Here is a 24136-nt window from a genome sequence, read left to right on the forward strand (position 1 = left end):
TGTAAACTCCCTTTGCATTCTCTTTAACCCTATTTGCCAAAGCTATCTCATGTCCCCCTTTTGCCTTCCTTATTTCCCTCTTAAGTATACTCCTATTGCCTTTTATACTCTTCTAAGGATCCACTCCATCCATCCTGTGTATACCTGACATGCTTCCTTCTTTTTCTTCACCAAACCCTCAATTTTTACAGTCATCCAGCTTTCACTACATCCTCAAATAATTCAATAAGGCTTATGTGGCAGAATCTGCTGGTGGTTTGGTTGGGGAGACACAGCTTGGGATAGTAATGGCTTATTCAGTCGCCAAAGGTTTTCTGAATGTGGATGTGGGGACTTTGGATGTTTTGCAAAAGGTGAATAAGACCAAGCTGCAGGAATTTGCAGACAAGCTGCCATGCTGATTATCTCTAGTCAAATTAAGCTTTTCCAAATAATCATAAATCCTGTCTCTCAGAATCCTCTCCAATAATTTTACCCACCACTGATGCAAGACTGACTGCCCCATAATCCCCAAGGTTATCACTATTCCCTTTCTTGCACAAGGGAACAACTTTTGCCACCCTCCAACCATCTGGTAGTACTCCAGTGGACAGTGAGGATGCAAAGATCATCACCAAAGTCGCAGTAATCTCTTCCCTCGATTCCCATAGCAACCTTGCATATATCCCATCTGGGCCGAGGGGACTTATCATTCCTCATGTTTTCCCAAATGTCCAGCACATCCTCCTTCTTAACATCAATGTGTTTGAGCATATCAGCCTGTTTCATGCTGTCTTCACAAACGACAAAGTGCCTCTCACGGGTGAATACTGAAGCGAAGTATTCCTTTAGGGCCTCCCCTACCTCTTGCACATCTCTTGACATCTAAGGTTCCCTCACCCTACCATCCCTTCCTTGCTTCAGTGGGACAAACCTATCCAGCACTTGCAACAAGTGTTCCCAACAACCTCCACATTCTGTCCTGCATTTCCCTGAGAACACCTATTCCCAATGTATTCTCCATAGTTCCTGCCTCATAGCATTGTAATACCCCATCCCCAGTTAAATACCTTCCCATACCGTCTGCTCCTATCCCGCTCAATGACAGGTCCCACCTTCCCTGGTCAGGGAATTGTGATCACCAAGAGATCTGACCCCTGACCTGGTTCATTGCTAAGCACCAAATCCAATATTGGAGAAAGTGAGGCCTGCAGATGCTGGAGATCAGAGCTTAAAAATGTGTTGCTGGAAAAGCGCAGCAGGTCAGGCAGCATCCAAGGAGAAGGAGAATCGACGTTTCGGGCATAAGGGCTTATCCTTCTCCTTGGATGCTGCCTGACCTGCTGCGCTTTTCCAGCAACACATTTTTAAGACCAAATCCAATATGGCCTCCTCACATTCAGCCGATCTACATATTAAGTTAGGAATCCTTCCTGGACACAGCTGACAAAATCTGCTTGACCCAAACTATTTGCATTAAGGAAGCTTCAATAAATATGAGGGAAGTTGAAGTCACCCATGATAACAACCCTGTTACTTCTGCACTTTTCCAAAATCTGCCACACAATCTGCTCCTCTGTGTTTCTGTTGCTATTGGGGGGGTCTAGAGAAAACTCCCAATAAAGTGACTGCTCCTTTCCTGTTTCTGATTTCCATCCAAACTAACTCAGTAGACAGACCTTCCTCAATAACCTCCCTTTCTGCAGCTATGATACTATCCCTGATTAGTAATACCACTCCCCCACCTCTTTTACCTCCCTCCCTATTCCGTTTGAAACATCTCACCCCTGGAACATCCAATAACCATTCCTATCCCTGTGATATCCAAGTCTCCGTAATGGCCACAACATCGTAGTTCCAGGCACTGATCCATTCTCTAAGTTCATCATCATTATTCTTAACACTTCTTGAGTTAAAATAAACTCACTTCAACCCATCGCACTTTCTGCAACTTTGCCCTATCAACTGTCTATCCTTCCTCACACACTCTCTGCATGCTGTATCTGCCTGTTCACTAGCTACCCCATTCTCTGATCAGTAGCTCTGGTTCCCACCCCCTGCCAAACTAGGTTAAACTCTCTGGAAGAGCTCTTGTAAACCTCCCGCCCAGGATATTGGTACCTCTCCAGTTCAGGTGAAACCCGTCCTTCTTGTACAGGTCCCACCTTCCCCACAAGGTATCCTAATGATCCACATATCTAACGCCCTCCCTCACACATTTGTTCAAATTTGATTTCCATATAATTTCCAGATTATTACCTGATGGCATCATATAAAATGTGGTCTGATTTGTAAGCTTGTGGATGACGCAAAGATTGGGGAAGCTGTGGATAGTAAGTGAGATTGCCAGAGGATGTAGCAGGATAGAGATACAGTAGTGACATGGGTGCAGAAATAGCAGATTGAATTTAATCCAGACAAATGTGAGGTGATGCATTATTGACACTGTCATGTCTGAAGGAAGTACACAATAAATGGCAGAATATTTGGAAGCATTGACATACAAAGGGTCAAGGTACACAGGCCCACAGTTCCCTGAAAGTGACAGCACAAATAGTTAAGGTGGTCAAGAAGGTGTATGTCATCCTTGCCTTCATCGATCGGGGTGTAGAGTATCAAACATGACAATTAATGTTGCAGTTGTATTAAATTTTAGTTAGGTCACATTTGGAATGTTGAATTTAGTTCTCGTCACCACAAAACTAGAAGGATTTGAAGGCTTTGGACAATGAGCAGAAAAGGTTTTCCATGATGTCACCTGGTTTCGAGGGTATTAGCTATGAGTAGAGATTGAACAAACTTGTTTTATTTACGATCCTCAAGGATATTGCCAGTATCATGTGCTAGTGAGGCAAGGAATAGAAAGATCGGAGAGATGAATGTGTGGCTACTGAGCTGGTGCAGGGTTACTAATCAGCGAGAATGGAACATCGGTACTCAGACAGGACATACTGGAGGGCTTATCGACTCGGGCAAAAAGAAGCGTATTGAAGGTTGAGGAAGCTAAAATCGGACAGGGCCTGTGAGGAATGTAAAAAAAGCAGGAAAGAACTCAAGCAGGGAATGAGGACAGCAAGAAGACGACATGAAATGACCTTGGCAAGTCGGGTTAAAGAGAAGCTGAAGGTATTCTATACATACATTACAAACAAGAGGCTAACTAGGGAGAAAGTAGGACCACTCAAGGAAGGAGGGAACTTGTGCTTGGAGACTGAGGATGTGGGTGAGATCCTAAATGAGTACTTTGTATCAGTATTCACCCAGGAGAAGGATATGGAGGATAGTGAGATTTGGGTGGAGCATGCTAACATGCTACAGTATTTTGAGATCAAGAAAGAAGTGGTGTTGGGTCTATAAAAGAGCATAAAGGTGGATAAATCCCCAGGGCATGATGCTATCCACCCCAGGTTATTGAGAGAGGCAGGAGAAGAGATTGTTTGGGTCTTGACCAAGATGTTTGTGTCCACATTAGCCACCAGAGAGGTCCTGGAGGACTGGCAAGTAGCTAATATTGTTCCTCTGTTCAAGGTGGGAAATAGGGATAATCCAGGAAACTATAGATGGGTGACTCTCACATTAATGGTTGGGATAAGGAATAGGATAGGATTTACACACATTTGAGAAAGCCAGGCCTAATTAGGGACGGTCAGCATGGCTTTGTGAAGCACGGATCATGCCAGACTAAAGTGATTGCATTTTTAAAAAAGGTGACAATGGTGACTGATGAGGGTAGAGCGGCGGATGTTGGCTACATGGGTTTTTGTAAGGCTTTCAGTAATGTTCCTCATGGTAGGCTCATCTAGAAGATTAAGATCTCAGTAGGATGGGATCCCCGGTGACTTGGCCACGTGGATTCAGAATTGGCTTGCCCATAGAAGGCAGAGAGTAATGGCAGAAGGATGTTTTTCAAGCTGGAGGTCCGTGACTTAATGGTGTTCCACAGGGATCTGTACTGGGATCTCTGCTGGTTGTGATATTTGTAAAAACGACTTGGATGAAAATGTAGATGGGTGGTTTAGTAAGTCTGCAGATGATACAAGGATCTGTGGAGTTGTGGATAGTGTAGAAGGTTGTCTAAGGATTCAGCAGGATATAGATCAGTGCAGATATGGATGGAGAAATGTTAGATGGAAGTTAATCTGGGTAAGTGTGAGGTGCTGCATTTGGGAATTCAAATGTTAAGGAAATGTATACAGTTAATAGCAAGACCCTGAACAGCATTGCTGTCCAAAGGGATTTTGGGGTTCAATTCGATAGCTTCCTTGAAGTGGCTACACCAGTAGACAGGATCGTAAAGAAGGTGTATGGCATGCTTGCCTTTATTGGTTGAGGAATTAAGTACAAGAGTCAGGATTTCATGTGGCAGCTTTATAAGACTTTGGTCTGTCCACACTGAGAATATTGCATTCAGTTCTGGTCACCACTTCACAGGAAGGATGTGGAGGCTTTGCAGAGGGTGCAGAAGTGGTTTCCCAGGATGTAGCCTGGATTAGAGGGTATGAGGTGTAAGAAGAGGCGATAAAAATTAGGGATGTTTTCTCTGGGGTGTGGGAGGAGGCTGAAGGGAGATTTGATAAAAGTTTATAAAATTGTGAGATGCATCAATCGGGTTTTACCCTGAGATGAAATAGCGAAAGTTAGGGAGCATGCATTTAAGGTGAAAGGGGCAAAGTTCAAAGGAGATGTGAGGTGTAAATTTTTTACACAGAGAGTGGGAGGGGTCTGGAATGCACTGCCAAGATGGTGGAGGAGGCAGATACAATAAGGACGTGTAAGAGACTGTTAGATAAGCACATGGTTATGTAAGGGATGGAGGGATATGGACAAGGGGCTGGCAGAGGGATTCATTTAAATTGGCGTCATTTTCACCACAACATCGTGAGCCGAAGTGCCTGTTCCTGTGCTGTATTCTTCTCGGTTCTATTTTCAACTAATGCCAGAGGCTGAGGGGCTACCTGACAGAAATTTTCAAAATTCTGAGAGGCATGGAGAGAATGCACAGATGGAATCTTTTCCTCAGGATAAAAATGTCACTCACTAGAGGAGATAGATTTCAGGTGAAAAGGTGAATTTTTAAAGCAGATGTGAGAGGGAAGATTTTTACCCAGAGGGTGGTAAATGCCCAGAATGTGCTGTCAGAGAATACAACAGCAACATTTAAGCAGCAACTTGTCAGAAACATGAATAGATGGAAAAAAAGGGATATGGACCGCAAAGAGGCAAAAGGCATTTAGTTTAGAAATGTATCATGTGTTGGCACAGGCTTGGTGGGCCAAAGGGCTATTTCCTGTGATGTACTGTTCCATGTTGTTCCTATCTTATTAACATTGTTATATCCAAGCATCAACTTACTGGAAAGATAAGGGCAGCACGTGGACGGGAATGCCATCACCTCAGAGTCCCCTCTCCATTGTGTGACCGTCATTGTCTTCAAATCCTGGAACTGCCCACTGAACAATGCTGGGATACTGACACCACATTGTAGCAGGGAGGAGAAAGTGAGGACTGCAGATACTGGAGATCAGAGTCAAAGAGTGTAGTGCTGGAAAAGCTCAGCCGGTCAGGCAGCATTCCAGGAGCGGGAAATTCAACATTTCAGGCATAAGCCCTACATCAGAATTGAGGCTTGTGGCCCATGGGGGCTGAGAGATAAATGGGAGGGGGATGAGGTGGGAGGGGGTCGGGGAAGGTAGCTGGGATTGTGATAGGTAGATGAAGGTGGGGGCGAAGGTGATAGGGCAGAGAGGAGGGTGAAGCAGATAGGTAGGAAGGAAGATGGACAGGGAGGACAGTTCAAGAGGGTGGTGCTGAGTTGGAAGGTTGGATCTGGGGTAAGGTGGGGAGAGAGGAAATGAGGAAGCTGATGAAATTCACATTGGTCACGTGTGGTTGGAGGGTTCCAAGGTAAAAGATGAGGCGTTCTTTCTCCAGGCGTCTGGTGACCAGGGTTTGGCAGTGGAGCATTGTAAATGCCTGCGACTGCTCAGGTGAAATAAAAACCATTAAGAAGGGAGGGCAGAAATACAGGAACAGCAACTGAAATACACAGGGCACAAAAATTGGCCAAAAAGCAAAGTATGCTGGGAATCCTGAGCCAAGACAGACACAGAAGAGATACTTCTGCCCAGAGACAATCCTTGCAAGATTTACGCGTGGATAATTGAAAACTGGAGAGCCACCAGAGTACATTACAAAGTGTGTCAAACAAACATCACAAGATGCGTGGGACATGCCTCAGTAAGGCACAAGACCAAGACGAGGACGAAACCAGACTTCCAGGTCCAAGGCAGACACATCGAATGGGTCACTGTTGGCAAGCCATCGAGAACCATGAGCAGCATTTCAAGGTGATAAAACCAATTAGTTTGATTCCCCTGATTATCTAAGTCCTTGGAAGGTTCCAAAATGTAGCCAGGAGGGTATAAGAACCTAGGCCTGGCAGGACTTGACCGGACCCCACTCTCCAGCCGACCGACAGGCAGGTCAGTTTACAGCAGTGAGCAGAGCAGCTCACTCTCCGACCAGAGACAGAATCAACTCATGAAGAGAGGTACAGATGGAACAATTCAACAGAGTAGCAAAAGATCTGGGAAGTGTTTTAATATTCAAAAGAATTGGATCGTTAGAAATAGAGTTGGTAAAATTGTCGAGTGTAGTTTTCCCCTTTGTTGTCTCCAATAAAGTTGGGACTTGGCTGACTGACTGCAGTCTCATGCTGTGTTGTCCTTACCTGATACACGCTAAGGATCCTGGGTAAATAAATATTGTGTACACTGGTCGAGGTGTCTGCAGGCTCTTAGAAACACTCATCACTAGGTAAAAGACATGGACTGTAGCAACTCAAAAACAGGGCTCACCACCATCTTCAGGCAAGAAGGAATGAGCAATAAAAACCAATCTTGTCAGAAACGCCTACACACCGGGAGGCAACAGGAAATACTATGTGTCCACAAAGTGAAATGACTAAACTGAAGTACTGTTGCGGGTTTAGGGTTTTTTTAAAAACATTTTTCATTTCTTAATGTGAATGAAGAGCACTTGAACCACTCATATAAAGATAAATGTCAGCTCCACCCATTGCTCTGAAATACAGACCCTGTAAATGTACAGATGGACAATTGAAACTGAGCCCCAGGTCTGCCGTTTGGGTCTGTCTTTCTTTCAGTGAATATTGTGTGGTCCAGATTTGACCAACATTTACACCATTGCTGTTCATGAGTGAGATACTGAGCTAATTTTATTACTTTGCATAAAGAGACATGCACGTCACCATTGGGCCCATTTCACAATAATGTCTCCATGGCGATACAACATTTTAATGTTGAACCATGAGACATGCAAAGAAATATTGTTACGAGACATAAAGTGACTTCACCCACACCAGGACCATCCAAATCCCTGAATTTGACTAACTGCAAATTAGACAACATGAGACACAAAATGTACCTGTCATTCTCCCAGGCTCTTTACTCCCTGGAACAGTGACAAATCTTGTGGTAAAACCTGAACCAAGCAGGAACGAGGAGGTGGGTGGTGGGTGGGAGACTGATACCACACGGCATGGGGACACCACCTGAGACTGGAGGGAATGATCCGTGGCATCGGGAAAGTGGTCCAGGAAAAGGTCTGGGAGAGATTACAACTGGGGAAGGGGAAGAGAAGCCTGGAGCAGGGAGTGGTGAAGAGATGGGAGTGGGAGCAGGAGTGACACTTGGACAGTCCAGAGGGTGGGAATGGAGGGACAGTCTCGAGGGGTTGAATATCCTATTCTGCCACTTTAATCAGGAAAAAAAATTCAAAACATTAAATCCTAACCTTTAGCTGGGCTTCCCCAACCAAAATGTGAAAATACATCAGGTTTGAGCTGACAGATCACACAAGAGGAGTCACAGTCTCACTGCCTGTGCCAGTGGTTATAATCACATCTGTAGGGAGGAAAAACATTTCGTTGGAGGAAATTGAAAAATGCAGTCAGGGAGGGGAATGAGGAAAAGGCTGTAAACTTTGATTGAATGTCAGAGGGCTCCATCACCGGGTTTACAGCAGAACAACAGTCAAAATTGATGAAGGGAATGCTGAGAGATGGGTTTAACTCATCGGGCCATCCCCAACTCAGAGGAAAATGTTCATGGTAAAGACCAGAATGGGCGTGTGATCATCACCACTTGATATTTACAGTTGTGTAGATGAGTTAATACTAATACAAGAAGAAACGGTGAGTCAGTGGCTGGAGCAGGTGTCGATGAGGATAAGGTAGAAACAGCTGAAAAATGGGCAGTAGACAGGGACACCCCGTATACTGAATCACAGCTGTGTACCTCACTACACTGCACGAAGGTGGGAACTCACCCCATAGTTAAAGAGGACTCACTGAAAATTAGGGTGTTGTTCATGCACAACATCAAAGATTCAAAATTGGTCTAATAATGAATTTCAACCCTTTGGGAATAGAGTGAACTGTGTGTTTTTCATTGTCATTAAATCAAGTTTTTGTGCTTTACACCTTCAGGTTGTTCTCACAATCTCGATAAACTATTGTTTGGCAAATATCAAACTGAACTCAGCTTTTGAAAAAGTTAATAATCAGCAGATTGCAGCAGTTTTCCTGAACAAAGTATAATTACAATAACATCACTCAGTGACTTGGCCCCACCCCCCTGTCTCAGACTCACAGTGAGTTAACACTTTCTGCTGGCAGCTTCCTTTCAATTCCCCCAGACACCTTCCATATCTCTAAATGTGTATGAATGGAAATTTACAGACATCCCATTGGGATTTGCCTGTTAGAGACTTGGCCTTGACCAGCCAAGACGTGTTATCTTCTGAGACAAAGTGTTTGTAAATGGGAGAACCTGAAACTGACTCCAATCTCTTGGGTGTCTGATCTTGAAGAAAACTGTTTCACACCACCAAACCTGGAGAGTTGTTTCTGAGATTGGGATGAGAGTCACCAAGTCATGCAGCACGGAAACAGATCCTTGGGTCACGCTGACCATCATCCCAAACTAAACTCATCCCACCTGCCTGCGCTTGGCCCATATCCCTCCAAACAATTCTTATTCATGTGGTTATCGCAATCTCTTTTAAATGTTTTAACTGGAGCTGCGTCTACCACTTCCTGTGGAAGTTCATTCCACACATGAACCACTCTGTTTAAAAAATTTGCATCTCATGTCGTTATTAAATCTTTCTCCTCTCATCCTAAAAATATACCCTCTTGTCTTGAAATCTCCCACCCGAAGGAACGGGCACCTGCCATTCACTTTATCTACACCCCTCATGATTTTATAAACTTGTATAAGGTCATCTCTCACCCTCCGACACCCCCAATGAAAACACTCAGCCTATCTAGCATTTCATTATAAGCCGAATCCTCCATTCCTGGGAACATCCTGGTAATCCTCTTCTGAAATAAATTGATAAATGCATTGATAAACAATGCTATTTTCAGCACTCAATGGTAAAATTACATGACGTTTAAGAAGTGGTTCAGTGATGTAGTCTGTGAGCAGCGTTCTGATCATCTTGGGAGCTGTTCAGATTACCCAATCAAGGGACAATGTGGGAAAGTCGATTTGAAGGAGAAGATCAACAATAATCTCATCGAATGGAGGACCTTTTTTATGACCCAGGGGAAAGACTAGATGGTACAACCCCCAGGACAGCTGAAAACCATTGTACAAAGGTGAGAGTGGAGGGAAGTGTGAAGGGAGGATAATAGGCAGGAGGGGGAGGGGCTGCAGTTGGTGGGAGCGTGTGAAGGAAGATGGACAGAGTGGCAGGTGGGTGAGGGGTTTCAATGGAATGTGTGTGAGGGAGTAGCATGGAGGTGGGTGAGAAAGGTAGAGGACAAGGGTAGTGGGAGAGACTGGTGCCGGGTGGAGGGGTATATTGTCAGGTCGGTGAGAGAAAGCTTGGGGTGTGTAAGGGCTGGGATGGAGTGAGGGAGCATTTGAGTTCTGCTGGCACCACGTCGAAGAGGAATGAGACTGATGGATCTGCTGGGGTTATGTGGAGAGTGGGGATATGTTGAAGGCGCTGTGTCAGGTCCAGAAGGTTTAGTGATGGGGTTGTGCTACCAGGTCGGGACAGAGGGTCAGTACCACCTGGGTCACTTTGGGTGGGGTTTCAGGTTAGTGAGGCAGGGGCTGGGTGGGTGTTGGGTGGTGATGGGAGAATGCAAATTGCTCTCAGTTCCAATTCCATTGGCAGAAGCAGGGTGTGTCTGTTCAGGGACAGCTTTCCCATTTCGTGGGGTTGCTCTGAATGGGGTTTGAAAGCTAGTCAAAGGGAGGGGCTTTTGTTTTGCTGGTAATGGGGTGGGGGGGAGGGGAGATGTCCCGTTCCAATGGGGTTGTGGAAAGGGCGAAGGGGAGTAGTGGGTCAGTGATGAGGGATCTGTGGACTCTTGGGGTTGGTGAGGAGGTGATGGAGCCTCGAGACCAGCTGGGTCATAGGTGTCAGGTTGAGCGGGTTTGTCCAGTCTGACATGGTCATATCGAGGGTGTTGTCGGGTCAAGGGGAATGGGGAAAGTCTGTCAGTGACAACGACTGACTCCCGATCAGAAATTCGGGCCAGTGAAGTGTAACTTGGATGATTCCATTGATTGGAATCATTGAACTAAAGAACCAGTGGGAACAGAGACTGAAATGGGGAATAAAATACTCCCTGTTGATGCTGATGTATGTAAATAACTTTGAATGAAGAATAAATGCTGTATTCTTTACTTGATTTGGAGATGCCAGTGTTGAACTGGGGTGTACAAAGTTAAAAATCACACCACACCAGGTTGTAGTCCAACAGGTTTAATTGGAAGCACACTAGCTTTCGGAGCGACGCTCCTACAGTACCACCTGATGAAGGAGCGTCGCTCCAAAAGCTAGTGTGCTTCCAATTAAACCTGTTGGACTATAATCTGGTGTTGTGTGATTTTTAACTTTGTATTCTTTACTGACTGCCAGTAGACGTCAGTGTTTATAAACAGGATACTGGGATTTCTGAGATAGGACATTGGTGGAATTGGTCAAATTCCCAATGAGGGCACATGTCCATAATATGTCTAAGGAACAGTCACTGCATTCAATGGAAGTTAGGGAGAAGAGTATATCTTTCTCGAGGTATGGAGACCAGAGCTATGCAAGTAGTGTAGCTTTTTGCAATGTGTAGTTTGGGGAAGACAAAACAGTTTTAGAATTAAGCACATTGTATAAAATGTATAAAGGTAACAGAACCTTATAGAAAGGTTTCATTCCAATTCCTTTTCGAAAGCTATTTGTGTTAGTCCACCTTTCTTATCCCAAACGATAAGAAATTTCCCATTAAATATTCTCTTGTCTTTTTCCAAGTCTTTCACGAAATCAAGGATAAGTTCTTCATATTGTTTCACATCAGTTATGTTGGAAATAGTCCTGCAATGGAATTAAGAATAGCAGACATTTAATTCATTCCTCGTGACAAAACCTGTCTGAATCAAGTAGATTAACAGGCCAATAGCAACAGGAGTCAGTCTTTCAGCCCATTGAGAACCCTCCATCATTCCATTCCATCACGATTACAGGAACAGAATCGAAAAGCAATCAGAATGGACAGTCCCAAGGCCGATAAGGGGATACAATTTTGGTGAGGAATTCTGAGAGTCGACATAAACTTAATGGCACTGTTCAAAAATTGCATGGCAGAGGGACAGGGGAATTTTGGTGCACTGATTTTTATTGAGAGAGTGAATAGCAAAACAAACAGCACCTTGACTTTATAACGAGATGATTGATTCCTCAATCGAGGAAGTTTTGCTGAACCCCTATGAAATTCTGTTATGACCATTGTGGCCATTGATGATCACATTTTAGGGAATACATGAGTCTCCTTAAGAGGTTGCAGAGCGTTCTCACGAGAATGGTTCCACAAAGGAGGACCATGAAACTTGTAAGGAACAGCAGAAATGAATATGAATGCAATCCATAAAAATCAAAAACGGATTGTAAAAGTTTCCACTGATGATGAATTGGCTAAAACGGATGTGGGTCCATTCCAGACAGAGTTGGATGGATTTATTTTCAGGAATAGAGAAGTGGTCGAGGAGCTGAATGAATATGTTGTGTCTGTTTTCACTGAAGTGGTGGATCCAGTGACTGTGATGCCATTGAATGTCAGTGGGTGATGTTTACCTTCTCTCTTGTTGGAGATGGTCATTGCCTGACAGTTATGTGGTGCAAACCAAATTGGTGCAGTTATGGACAGTGGGGAAGGTTGTCAACGGATACAGCAACAAATGAAGATCACTTGGAAAGATGGGCAATGAAATGGCATGTGGAGGTTAATCCAGACAATTGTGAGATAATGCACTTTGGAATGTTAAATGGAAGAATTCAAAATTATACAAAAAAATGTCAAGAATTAATCTGCAGAGGGATCTTGGGTCAAGTCCATAGCTCCCTGAAAGTGGCAATACAAATGGATAAGGTTGGAGAGAAGACATAACGGCATGTTTGCCTTCATCAGTCTGGGGCTTGAGAATAAAAGTTGCAAAGTCATGCTGCAGATTACAGGAAGGATGCAGGGCCTTGGACATGGTGCAAAAGAGATTTATCAGGATGTTGCCTGGATTGGAGTGTATTCACTACAAGGAGAGTTTGGGCACACTTGGATTGTTTTCACTAGAACATCAGAGGCTGAGAGGGGAACTGATGGAAGTATATTAAATAATGAGAGGCATAGAGAGGGTGGATAGTCAGAGTCTTTATCCCAGGGTGGAAATCTCAAACACTAGTGGGCATAGGTTTATGGTGAGAGGAGAATGTGCAAGGGGAGGTTTTTATGCTCAGTGTGGTCAGCGACTGGAATGTGCTACCCAGGGCGCTGGAAGATGTAGATATGGGAGTAAAGTTTAAAAGACATTTGGACAGAAACACAAACACGCCGGGAACAGAGGGATATGGACCTTGTGCAGGCAGATAGGGTTAGGGTTAGGTCAGCTCAGATATTTGGGCTAAACAGTCTATTCCTGTGCTTTACTCTTCCAGTGTGACTCTTCTTCAGAGATTTATTTGGACTTGTGTTCAGTCAGTCCCATTGAAGAGGGAAATGGTTAATGAGCATGTGCCAGGTATGACTCCAACCAGTGGAAATTCTTCCCGGTTCCCATTGATTCCAGGTTTACTGGAATTCCTTAATATCACATTTGTTCAGACACAGCCTCAATGGCAAGGGCGGTCTCTCTCACCTCAGCCCTGGAAATCAGATCCTTTGGAAATGTCTCCTCCCACCATCAACACACAAAGTTAACAACGTGTACCATTTACAAGAAACACTGCAGTATCTCACTGAACCCTACCCACCATCGACAAGGCACAGGTCAGGAGTACGACAGACTACACACCACTTGCCTGTATAGGGAAGGCTGGAAAATCCCTCAGATTGTATTGCAACCAATCACCTTGCTCCTTTTGCATCACCGTCCAAATCTGTGCTCTCTACTATCTATGATTTGGAGATGCCAGTGTTGGACTGGGGTGTAAAAAGTTAAAAGTTAAAACTCACACAACACCAGGTTATAGTCCAAAAAGTTTAATTGGAAGCACTGGTTTTTGCAGCGCTGCTCCTTCATCAAGTGGTTGTGGAGTACACAATCGTAAGGCATAGAATTTATGGCAAAAGTTTACAGTGTGACTTAGACCCCTTTACACACACGCACACACATAAACACTCACTCTCACAAACACTCACAATCCTCCACCCCAGACTCTCTCACACAGTCCCATACTCACATATGCATCCTCTCACAGACTTAGACCCCTTTACACACTCACACTCTCACAGACACTCACAACCCCCACGCCAAACACACACACACACACACACACGTGCAAACATACACATATACGTTGGTGGGGTGAATTTGAACTTGCAGAGTTACCTTGTACTTTGCTCAAAAACTGCACAAATCCATGTAAGACTCTGTTAACTCACTTTTTAGATAAGAATCAGTCTAAACGTTATGGCACAGACAACAGAACACAGGGGGCTAACACCTTCAACATCTTAACAGCTTATCTGGGCTGACACCAATGGTTACAGTTAACCTGAGAATGTAACTTTTTAAAAACTTTTTGAGACTTACATATGAAAGAAGTGAAACTATCATGGTCATTCTAACAGATGAGAGACTTAACAAACAATCAAGGTACTTTTCAATGTATAATTTCAGTTACATCACACTGTAAACTTTTGCTATAAATTAGTGTCTTACAATTGCGTACTCCACATCCACCTGATGAAGGAGCAACGCTCCGAGAGCGTGCTTCCAATTAAACCTGTTGGACTATAACCTGGTGTTGTGTGATGTTTAACTCTCTACTCCCTAGAAGGACTGCGGGCAGTAATTACATGAGAACACCAACTCCTGCAAGATCCCCTCCAAACCACACACAACCCGGACTTGAAAATATATCACCGTTCCTTCAGTATCACTGGATCAAATACCTGGAACTCCCTTTCTGACAGCATTGTGGATGCCCAAGTACCCAAAGGATGGCAGCAGTTCGTGAACTCAGCTCACCGACGCCATCTCCAGGGCAATTAGGGATAGATCAAACCCAAATCTCATGAATGGAGAACAAAAATAAACCAACCTCAGGATCTGGCCATTAGAGAGGCCCACACTCCTACCCTTTCTACTGACCCACCTCACCCACTCTACACTCCCATGACAGCATCCTGTGGATCATCTACCTGGTAACACACACCTATCAGCCTGGGAGTCAGTGCTGATGCTTGGTCTCTCAGGTACAGTGCCATCAGCAGTCAGGAGCCAGCAGTGCTTGAGGGTCACTGAATGCAGCAAGCTTTCCCTGAGAGAGCTGATGTGGGGCTCTTATCAGCTCTCCAGTCAGTGGGCACGACACTGATCACCTCCATTCAATTACCAGCCTGTGAGCTATGGACTCACAATCGCATCTATTAGAACTACACCCTTTGGGATAAAGAATCCCTCAGCTGTATCCTTTCTGCTACAAAATCTGATTTACAAAGGGATATTGTCAGACATTTATTTGAAATCAAACAAAATTCCCACAGGACTCACTGTTTTCTTCCTGGGTTATAGAGAGTTTTCTGGGAACTGAGAGGGTGTTCCTCATGGGACTGACATCTCAAACTCTGACATCACCCTCTGTCCTTATAACGGGTACATTTTCACTTCCTCAGATATCAGACATCTCAAAGAAGAAAGATATTTGGGGTTATCCACTGAAGCTAAATAACAATTATTGTTGTCTGCATTCAGAAAGGGAGATAAAATAAATCTCTTAAATATGACCGAAATCCAAGAGACTGGTGAGGATGAGGAGTTGGAGAAGATTAGTCTTAGTAAAGAAATGGTAATGGAGAAACTGATCAGATGAAATCTGACTCAACCCTGATACATAATTCTTTGAAGTTTGCATCAAATGTAGACAGAGTCGTTAAGAAGGCATTGAGCACACTTGCCTTCATTGCTCAGATGTATGAGTATCAGAGTTGGGACACTGTGTTGAGGTTGTACAGGAGATTGGTGAGGCCTCTTCTGGAGTATTGTGTCCAGTTCTAGTCACTCTGTTATAGGCTGGATATTATTAAAGCTGGAGAGAGGTTTCAGAAGAGATTTCCGAGGATGTTTCCAGGAATGAAGGGTTTGAGCAAAAAAGAGAGGTTGGATAGACTGGGACTTCTTTCACTGGAGCAGAGGAGGTTGAAGGGTGACCTTACAGAGGTTTATAAAATCGTGAGGGATCTAAACACGGTGAATGGCAGGTGCCTCTTCCCTCGAGTGGGGAATTAAGATAAGGAGGAGTATTTTTAAGGTGAAAGGAAAAAGATATTAAAAAGACATGAGGGGCAACTTTTCCGCACAGGTGAGTTTGTGTGTGGAATGAACATCCAAAGAAAGTGGTGAATATGGGTACAGCTACAATGTTTAAGGGACATTTGGATAAGGACATGAATAAGAAATGTTTGGAGGGATATGGGCCAGGGCCAAGCCCAAGCAGTTGGAACTAGTTTAGTGTGGGATTATGGTCAGCATGGATTGGTTGGACCGAACAGTCCTTCCCCGTGCTGTGTGACTCTATGACTCAACAATAATAGCGTCAATAGGAATGGGAATATTGTGGGAAAATTCCATCGAAGTGGATGATCTACCATTACCTAGAAGGGTGAAGCTGACTAAAGGGGCTGCTACAAAGTCCCTTTGTTATCAGAAGCAACAAATATATGTAGGTTTTTTATTAACAACAAAATTCCTGATATATGGACTTACCTGGGCCAGCATTAGTACACAAGAGGGAACCATCTATCTGTGTGATCCTGAGCAACAAGAGACTGTACACCACCTATGCCAGGATGATGTTCTTGTATGCCAAGAGACTGATTCCTTCGATGTGTGGAACATTACCCAAGATGATTTATATTATTATACATTAATTATTATGATTGTCGTTAATGGTCAACTTCATCAACAAGATTGGACAGCCCATTTACAGAACAACTCCCAATGGTCTTTATCTTGTCAAGGTGTTATATTTCAGCTGTACTCTGGGCATCTCTGGTAAGCCTTGTCCCATTCAGATAGATCAAGACAGTAAAAGAGACAAAGGGCGGGGGGGCGGGGGGGGGGGGGGGAGGGATATTATCCTTCACTAACAATTTGTTTCTAGAAACCCATAATAAAATATTTGGAGAGGATGAAGTAGTTTGTTATGCCCTTACTTCAGCAAGAGACTCCCTGACCCCTTTTATCCTCCCAAATCCTAACATGGAGATAAGTGGCCTGCGCCATCCTAAACCGGGTCTCATCCCGGAAATTAGAGTTATGTAAATGAAGCATGCCCCTGACCGCAAGACCAAACCAGACTGAACCATGATGCAAGTTACAGGTAAAACAAATTAAATCCAGCGTCTTCATGATCCCAAATGCCGTATGACAGCCTTGATGGGGTTGATTGGAACCAGGATACCCACTGGGGGCGGAACCTACCTCATGTGCCCGCTCAATGGCCACTGCTGGACAACCTTTCCCTGAGAGGATCCTGAAAATGGGACAGGCAGACCCCACCACTTCAACTTTGAGACTGGCAACAAGACAGCAAAACCCCCAGGGACAAATGGCTGGCCCTTGCTTTAACTGTTGAAATGTGGCCACTGGGGAGTTACGTGTCTTTAATGTTATCTTGGATCTGATGTGAGGAATCGACATGCTCTCTTCCTAGGAAAAGGAAAATCTACTAATATACACTGACTCTTCATTGACAATACGGGCTAAATACAGTCACGGAGGCATAGAGATGTACAGCATGGAAACCGACCCTTTGGCCCAACGCGTCCATGCCGACCAGATATCCCAACGACCAGATAATCTAGTCCCATTTGCCAGCATTTCGCCCATATCCGTCTAAACCTTTCCTATTCATATACCCACCCAGATACCTTTTAAATGCTGAAATTGTACGAGCCTCCACCACTTCCTCTGGCAGCAAATTCCATACATGCACCACTGTCTGCATGAACAAGTTGCCCCTTAGGTCTCTTTTATATCTTCCCCCTCTCATCCTAAACCTATGACCTCTAGTTCTGGACTCTCCCACTCCAAGGAAAATACTTTGTTTATTTATCCTATCCAAACCCCTCATGACTTTATAAACCTCTATGAGATCAGCCCTCAGCCTTTGACGCTCCAGGGAAAACAGCCCCAGCCTATTCATCCTCTCTTATAGCTCAAATCCTCCAACCCTGGCAACATCCTTATAAATCTCTTCTGAACCCTTTCACGTTTCACAACATCCTTCTGATAGGAAGGAGACCAAAATTGCACACAATATTCCAAAAGGGGCCTAACCAACGTCCTGTACAGCTGCAACATGACTTCCCAACTCATACACTCAATGCTCTGACCAAGAAAGGAAAGCATACCAAATGCCTTCTTCACTAACCTATCTACCTGTGACTCCACTTTCAAAGAGCTATGAACCTGCACTCTAAGGTCACTTTGTTCAGCAACACTCCCTAGGACCTTAACATTAAGTGTATAAGTCCTGCTAAAATTTGCTTTCCCAAAATCCAGACCCTCGCGTTTATCTGAATTAAACTCCATCTGCCACTTCTCAGCCCATTGGCCCATCTGATCAAGATTCTGTTGTAATCTGAGGTAACCTTCTTCGCTGTCCACTACACTTCAAATGTTGGTGGAACCTACAAACTTACTAAGTATACCTCCTATGTTCATATCCAAATCATTTATATAAATGTCAAAAAGCAGTCGATCCAGCATCGATCCTTGTGGCACTCCACTGGTCGCAGGTCTCCAGTCTGATAAACAACCTTCCAATACAACCATCTGTCTTTTACCTTCGAGCCAGTTCTGTCTCCAAATGACTCGTTCTCTCTGTATTGCATGAGATCTAACCTTGCTAACCAATCTTCCATGGGGAACCATGTCAAATGCCTTACTGAAGTCCGTGTAGATCACGTCTACCACTCTTCCCTGATTAATCCTCTTTGTTACTTCTTCAAAAAACTCAATCAAGTTTGTGAGACATGATTTCCCATGGACAAAGCCATGTTGATTGCTCCTAATCAGTCCTTGCCTTTCCAAATACATGTAAATCCTGTCCCTCTGGATTCCCTCCAAAAACTTGCCCATCACCGACGTCAGGCTCACGGGTCTATAGTTCCCTGGCTTCTCCTTACTATCTTTGTTAAATAGTGGTACCACATTCGCCAATCTCCAGTCTTCTGGCACCTCACCTGTGACTATCAATGATACAAATATCTCAGTAAGGGGCCCAGCAATCACTTCCCTAGCTTCCCAGAATGCTGGCAAATGGGAAGAGATTTATAGTGGATATCTGGTTGGCATGGACGAGTTGGACTGAAGGGTCCGTTTCTGTGATATACATCTCTGTGACTCTGACAAAACTTGAAACAGAGTTTGAAGTTTTTAATGGGATTCCTGACAGCAGCATTTCCTGATTCATTCCCTTTCTCTTTCATGTTGTCCTGTTTGACTCACCTTGCTTCTTTCCTTTGGGTTTTCAATAACAACATTTAGAGAATTTATTGAAATCCTTCTACATTGAGCCAACGTTAATGACCACATGTCCCTGTGTTGTGTAACTCTCTGTATGTTTTAACACATTATTTAAACAGAGAAATGCCTTGGGGGAATGAGGGATGGGCATTAAATATCAGCCATGCCAGCGACACCTTCACTGAATGAAAGGATAAAAACACCATTATTTACAGCCTTCTGAATTGGGGCAGGTGATGGCCTCATGGGATTGATCACAAGGCTATTATTCCAGAGACCCAGGTCAGGTTCTGGGGACCTGGGTTGAAACCCAGCACAGACCTTCAGCCTGTGATCAGCTGCCTTTCAAAAACAGGGTTAGATTGAGTGAAGACAGGAGCAGTAGGAGAGCTCCCTGACTCTACAGTCCTTGTGTTATCCCCCACCAGCCCCCTGTCTGTGAGCACACTGACCCCTCCCTTCACCTGCTGCTGGAGATGGAAGCCCTGATATTCTTCTTACTGCACAAGCTGGCAGTGGGAGCCAGGCAGGGGATGGCAGCTCATGTAGAAAGTGTTAATAAAGCCCAAGGAGTAATTTCAGTCTAGTCTCGTGGTTCAGGGTTGGGATGTGCACTGTGGGTTATGGAATAAAAACAGCATGAAACAATCTCCATTGGTACAAACACGACAGAAGAAAGGAAACTCAGCTGTACTGACCTTGTCCTAGATGACTTGTTCTGGCTGTGGACAGTCACCATGAGTACAGAGGTCGACCACCTCCTGCTCTGTGTCATATGTAGCAATTTGATGTCCAAAGAGGATAGACACAGTTAAGAAGATTCTGAGCATATTGGTGTTCTCTCAGATCACTGGTGAATGCACTGACTGACTCCTCAGCACCTTCAGGTGGATCTGCAGTTTGAACACTGAGCTACAATCTTTATGTACTCTTTTGAACACAGTTTCACTTCTGGTAGGAACATGGTGTCTTGGAGAAACAATCCAGCTGATTAATTATGGAAATTTCTCTTTGTTCTGACTTTGCAATGGATTCAGAAATCATTTACTCTCTGTGTGCTGGCTCTTGGGAACTCTGAAAACCCAGGAAAGCAGTAATGGGTAATGCAAGGATAAGGTAGGGGAATGGTCTGGGTGGCATATCCTTCCGTGGGTTGGTGTGGACTAATGGGCTGAATGGCTTGTTTTCACATTGTGGGGATTCAATGATTCTATGAGCTATTCTGTTCCCTGACCACGGACAGACCATTGTTTACTCACTGAGTAGGAGATGAGGTCGGTGTGGGTGCTGACTGCCTAGTGACTGGAATATCTCACAAACATCCTGTTTGTGTCCTTCTCTCCTCCCCTGGGATTACTGAGAGTGGCTGAGTGACACTCACCTTCAAAACTACTCCCACTGACATCCTGCTCCTGACACAGGCAGTACACCAGTGAAAGGCTATCACTGTGGCACAGACTCTCACTGGGTCAGCGTTGCCCTGACAGACTCTCACTGGGTCAGCACTGCCCTAACACAGACTCTCACTGGGTCAGCGTTGCCCTGGCATTTGCTCTCCATTAATTACTGTTTCTGGTGAACAACATAACTACAATCTTAATTCTATTTGTACCTGTTTACAGGGATTCAGGGCTGAGGGGAGAAAGCAGGAGAATTAGTGTTGGGAAACTATCAGCCATGACCGAATGGCAGTGTAGACTCGATGGGCAGAATGGTTGAATTGTGCTGCTATGTCTATGGTGTCCCAATGTACATTAATTACTTGCAATGAGAATGTGTTGTAATGACACCCCTCCCTCCTACACCATCCCTCAAGCCAGATGTTCTTTCATTTCTGCGCTGGCTAGCACGTGGCACCGGTCGTAATCCTGAGATCACGACTTTTGAGGTCCTCCTTTTTAACTTCTTTCCTAGCTCCCTGAATTCTGCTTTCAGGACTTCATCTAATTTTTTACTTATATCATTGGTGCCTATATGCACCAAGACAACTAGCTGTTCACCCTCCCCTTTTAGAATGCTCTGCAGCCAATCGGTGACATCCCTGACCCGAGGACCTGGGAGGCAACATACCATCCAGGAGTCCAGTTTTTGGCTACAAAACTGCCTATCTACTCCCCTTACAATAGAAGCCCCTATGACTATAGCCCTACGAGTCTTTTTCTTGCACTAAACTGCAGTGCCCGCCATGGTACCATGATCTTGGCAACTGCTGCTCTCTCCTAGTGAGCCATCTCCCCCAACAGTATCCAAATCGGTATACCTGTTTTGGAGGGAGATGACTGCAGGGGACACCTGCACTGCCTTCCTACTCTTTTTCTGCCTTTTGGTCACCTATTCACTGTCTCCCTCAGCAATTCTAAACTGTGGGGTGACCAGTTCGCAAAACATGCTCTCCACGACCTCCTCAGCATTGCGGATGCTCCACAGTGAGTCCATCCGCAGCTCCAGAGCCATCATGCAGTCAAACAAGAGCTGCAGCTGGACATACTTCTTACAAGTGTAAGAGTCAGGAACGTCAGCCATGTTCCTGAGCTCCCACATCAACCAAAAGGCACATGTCACGGGTCTGAGGTCCCCTGCCATTGTAAGCCTTAGCTTTATATCAACTAACTAAAACCAATCAATGCACTTAAATATATGGAAGAAAAGAAAGAGAAAAAAAAAACCTTATCTTACAAAGTAGTATCTTGGGTTTAGCCGCTGTCCAAATATATACTAAGTCCTTATCTTCCTGGCACCCTCCTGGTCTCCACGTCACCTCCAATCTTTCTCCCGCTGCTCCCAGACAGGTAAAAGGCCATGGGCTTCGAAGGTAAGAATTTAAACAGTTCCTTTACCTTCCCAGCACCCTCCTGGTCTCCACGTCACCTCCAATCTTTCTCCCGCTGCTCCCAGACAGGTAAAAGGCCATGGGCTTCGAAGGTAAGAATTTAAACAGTTCCTTTACCTTCCCAGCACCCTCCTGGTCTCCACGTCACCTCCAATCTTTCTCCTGCTGCTCCCAGACAGGTAAAGGGCCAGGAAATTGCTGGAAAAGTTCAGTAAGTCTCAAAAGCATCTGGGGAGAGGAAAGAGAGTTAATGTTTCTGGTCTGGTGAGCCTTCCTTAGAAAGAGTAAAGAAGTCTCACTTCAGTTATAGTAGTGGATGACATCAGTATTTTTGCTCATCGTACCCAAGAGTGAATTCAGGTCAGCACAATGACATCATTGGACAGTGTGGGAAAGTGTGTTTGAAGATTCTGCAGACTCCTGGGCTGGTGGGGAGCTGAGAGAGTTTCAGGTCCAGCTGGATCATGGGTGTTAGGTGGAGGGGGTTTGTCTGGTCTGACAGGGTCATGTCAGGAGTGCTTTGGGTCGGGGGAAATGGGGAAAGTTGTGTTGGTGACAGCCGCTGACTCTCAAAAGATCAGAATTTCCGACCCAACGTTGATGTTAATGCAGTAAATAATTTTGAATGAAGAATAAATGCCACATTTTTGGTTAAGGTTGAAATTACTGACTGCCAGTAGAGGGCAGTGTTTATAAACAGGATTGCAGGATTTCTGAGATAGGATATTAAAATTGGCCAAATTCCCAATGTGGGCACATATACATAATCTGTCTAATGACCAGTCACTGCATTCACTGGAAGCAAGGTATAAGGGTACATCTTTCTCTAGCTATTGAGATCAGAATTATGCACAGATGTGCAGGTCAGGTGAATTGGCCATGCTAAATTGCCCGTAGTGTAAGGTAAAGGGTAGATGTAGATGTAGATGTAGGGGTATGCGTATGGGTGGGTTACGCTTCGGCGGGGCGGTGTGGACTATTGGGCCGAAGGGCCTGTTTCCACACTGTAAGTAATCTAATCTAATCTAAAAACTTTTTGGTTAATACAATGTGTAGTTTGAGGAAGACAGAAAAGTTTTAGAATTATCACATCTCATTGTTCAATACATACAAAGGTAACAGAACCTTCCAGAAAATGCCATTCCAATTCCTACATAAAACCTACTTGCATTAATCCACCTTTGTTCTTCAAGCACATTGGATAAGTGAATAACAATGAGCAGAGGGACAGTCAATCCAGCACCGAAGGTATTGTAGCTGAATGTGCACAAAATAAGGTAAATGAGCTTATAGAGATTGAAATTGGCAGGTTTGATGTGGAGGGCATCACAGAGATGTGGCTGTAGAGGAACAGCAGTTGGAGCTAAATATCCAAGGATATACATGCTGTAGAAAAAAAACAGGCTGGTGGGCAGAGGGGGGGTGGGGGCATTAATAATAAAAAAATAAATTAAATCAATAATAAAAAACTAAGTAGGGTCAGATGGTGTTGAATCTGCATGGGTAGAACTGAAGAACTGCAAAGGTGAAAGAAAGAGGGAGTTTTTTTTTCAAAAATATACTTTATTCATAAAATGATTTGATGGTCTGTACATTGGATCATGCCATACATATGTCCACATTTACAAACACAGATTCGAATTTATCCTTGTCATTTACAATCCTGTGCATTTTTCAATCTTGTACATATATTTGGCTGAGGCATCAGCAGAGCCCAAAAAAACGTCTGTATGGGCCCCCTGTTCTTCTTTCGGCAGGCCGATCTTACACGGTGGTCTTTCCCCACCGCGCCTTGGCGGCAGCTGCCCCAAGCTTCAGCGCGTCCCTCAACACGTAGTCTTGGACCTTGGAATGTGCCAGTCTGCAACACTCGGTCGGGGTCAACTCCTTCAGCTGGAAGATCAACAGGTTTCGGACTGCCCAGAGAGCGTCCTTCACCGAGTTGATGATCCTCCAGGCGCAGTTAATGTTCGTCTCGGTGTGAGTCCCGGGGAACAGGCCGTAGAGCACGGAGTCCCGCGTCACGGCGCTGCTCGGGACGAACCTCGACAAGCACCACTGCATTCCTCTCCAGACTTCCTCTGCATAGGCACATTCCAGAAGGAGGTGTGTGACAGTCTCGTCCCCCCCGCAGCCACTTCGAGGGCAGCGTGCGGTGCGGCAGAGAGTCCGGGCGTTCATAAAGGATCTCACAGGCAGAGTCCTTCTCACCACCAGCCAAGCCACGTCTTGGTGCTTGTTGGAAAGTTCTGGCGATGAGGCATTCTGC

The 24136-nt window shown here is 44.7% G+C and overlaps 1 protein-coding gene across 4 annotated transcripts in view; it reads right to left on the reverse strand.

Annotated features, from left to right (window-relative positions):
- The window catches only part of LOC140457033 (EH domain-containing protein 3-like), a 241859-nt gene that overhangs the window by 166819 nt on the left and 50904 nt on the right, over positions 1-24136 (reverse strand). Inside the window, exons 2-3 of one of the 4 annotated variants that reach the window (XR_011953309.1) lie at positions 21875-22095; positions 10876-11388 (exon numbers count right to left, since the gene is read on the reverse strand). The exons of 1 other annotated variant lie outside the window; for it this stretch is intronic. Coding sequence is in view for 1 of the 3 variants with exons in the window: in XM_072550963.1 (XP_072407064.1) it covers positions 11226-11388 (163 nt within the window). In the remaining 2 variants the exon portion in view is untranslated. Of the gene's footprint in view, positions 1-10875; positions 11389-21874; positions 22096-24136 lie in introns of those variants that run through there. 2 more of the 4 variants (XR_011953310.1, XM_072550963.1) reach the window with 2 other exon arrangements.

Source organism: Chiloscyllium punctatum, chromosome 3, assembly GCF_047496795.1.
Source record: "Chiloscyllium punctatum isolate Juve2018m chromosome 3, sChiPun1.3, whole genome shotgun sequence".
NCBI lineage: Eukaryota > Metazoa > Chordata > Chondrichthyes > Orectolobiformes > Hemiscylliidae > Chiloscyllium > Chiloscyllium punctatum.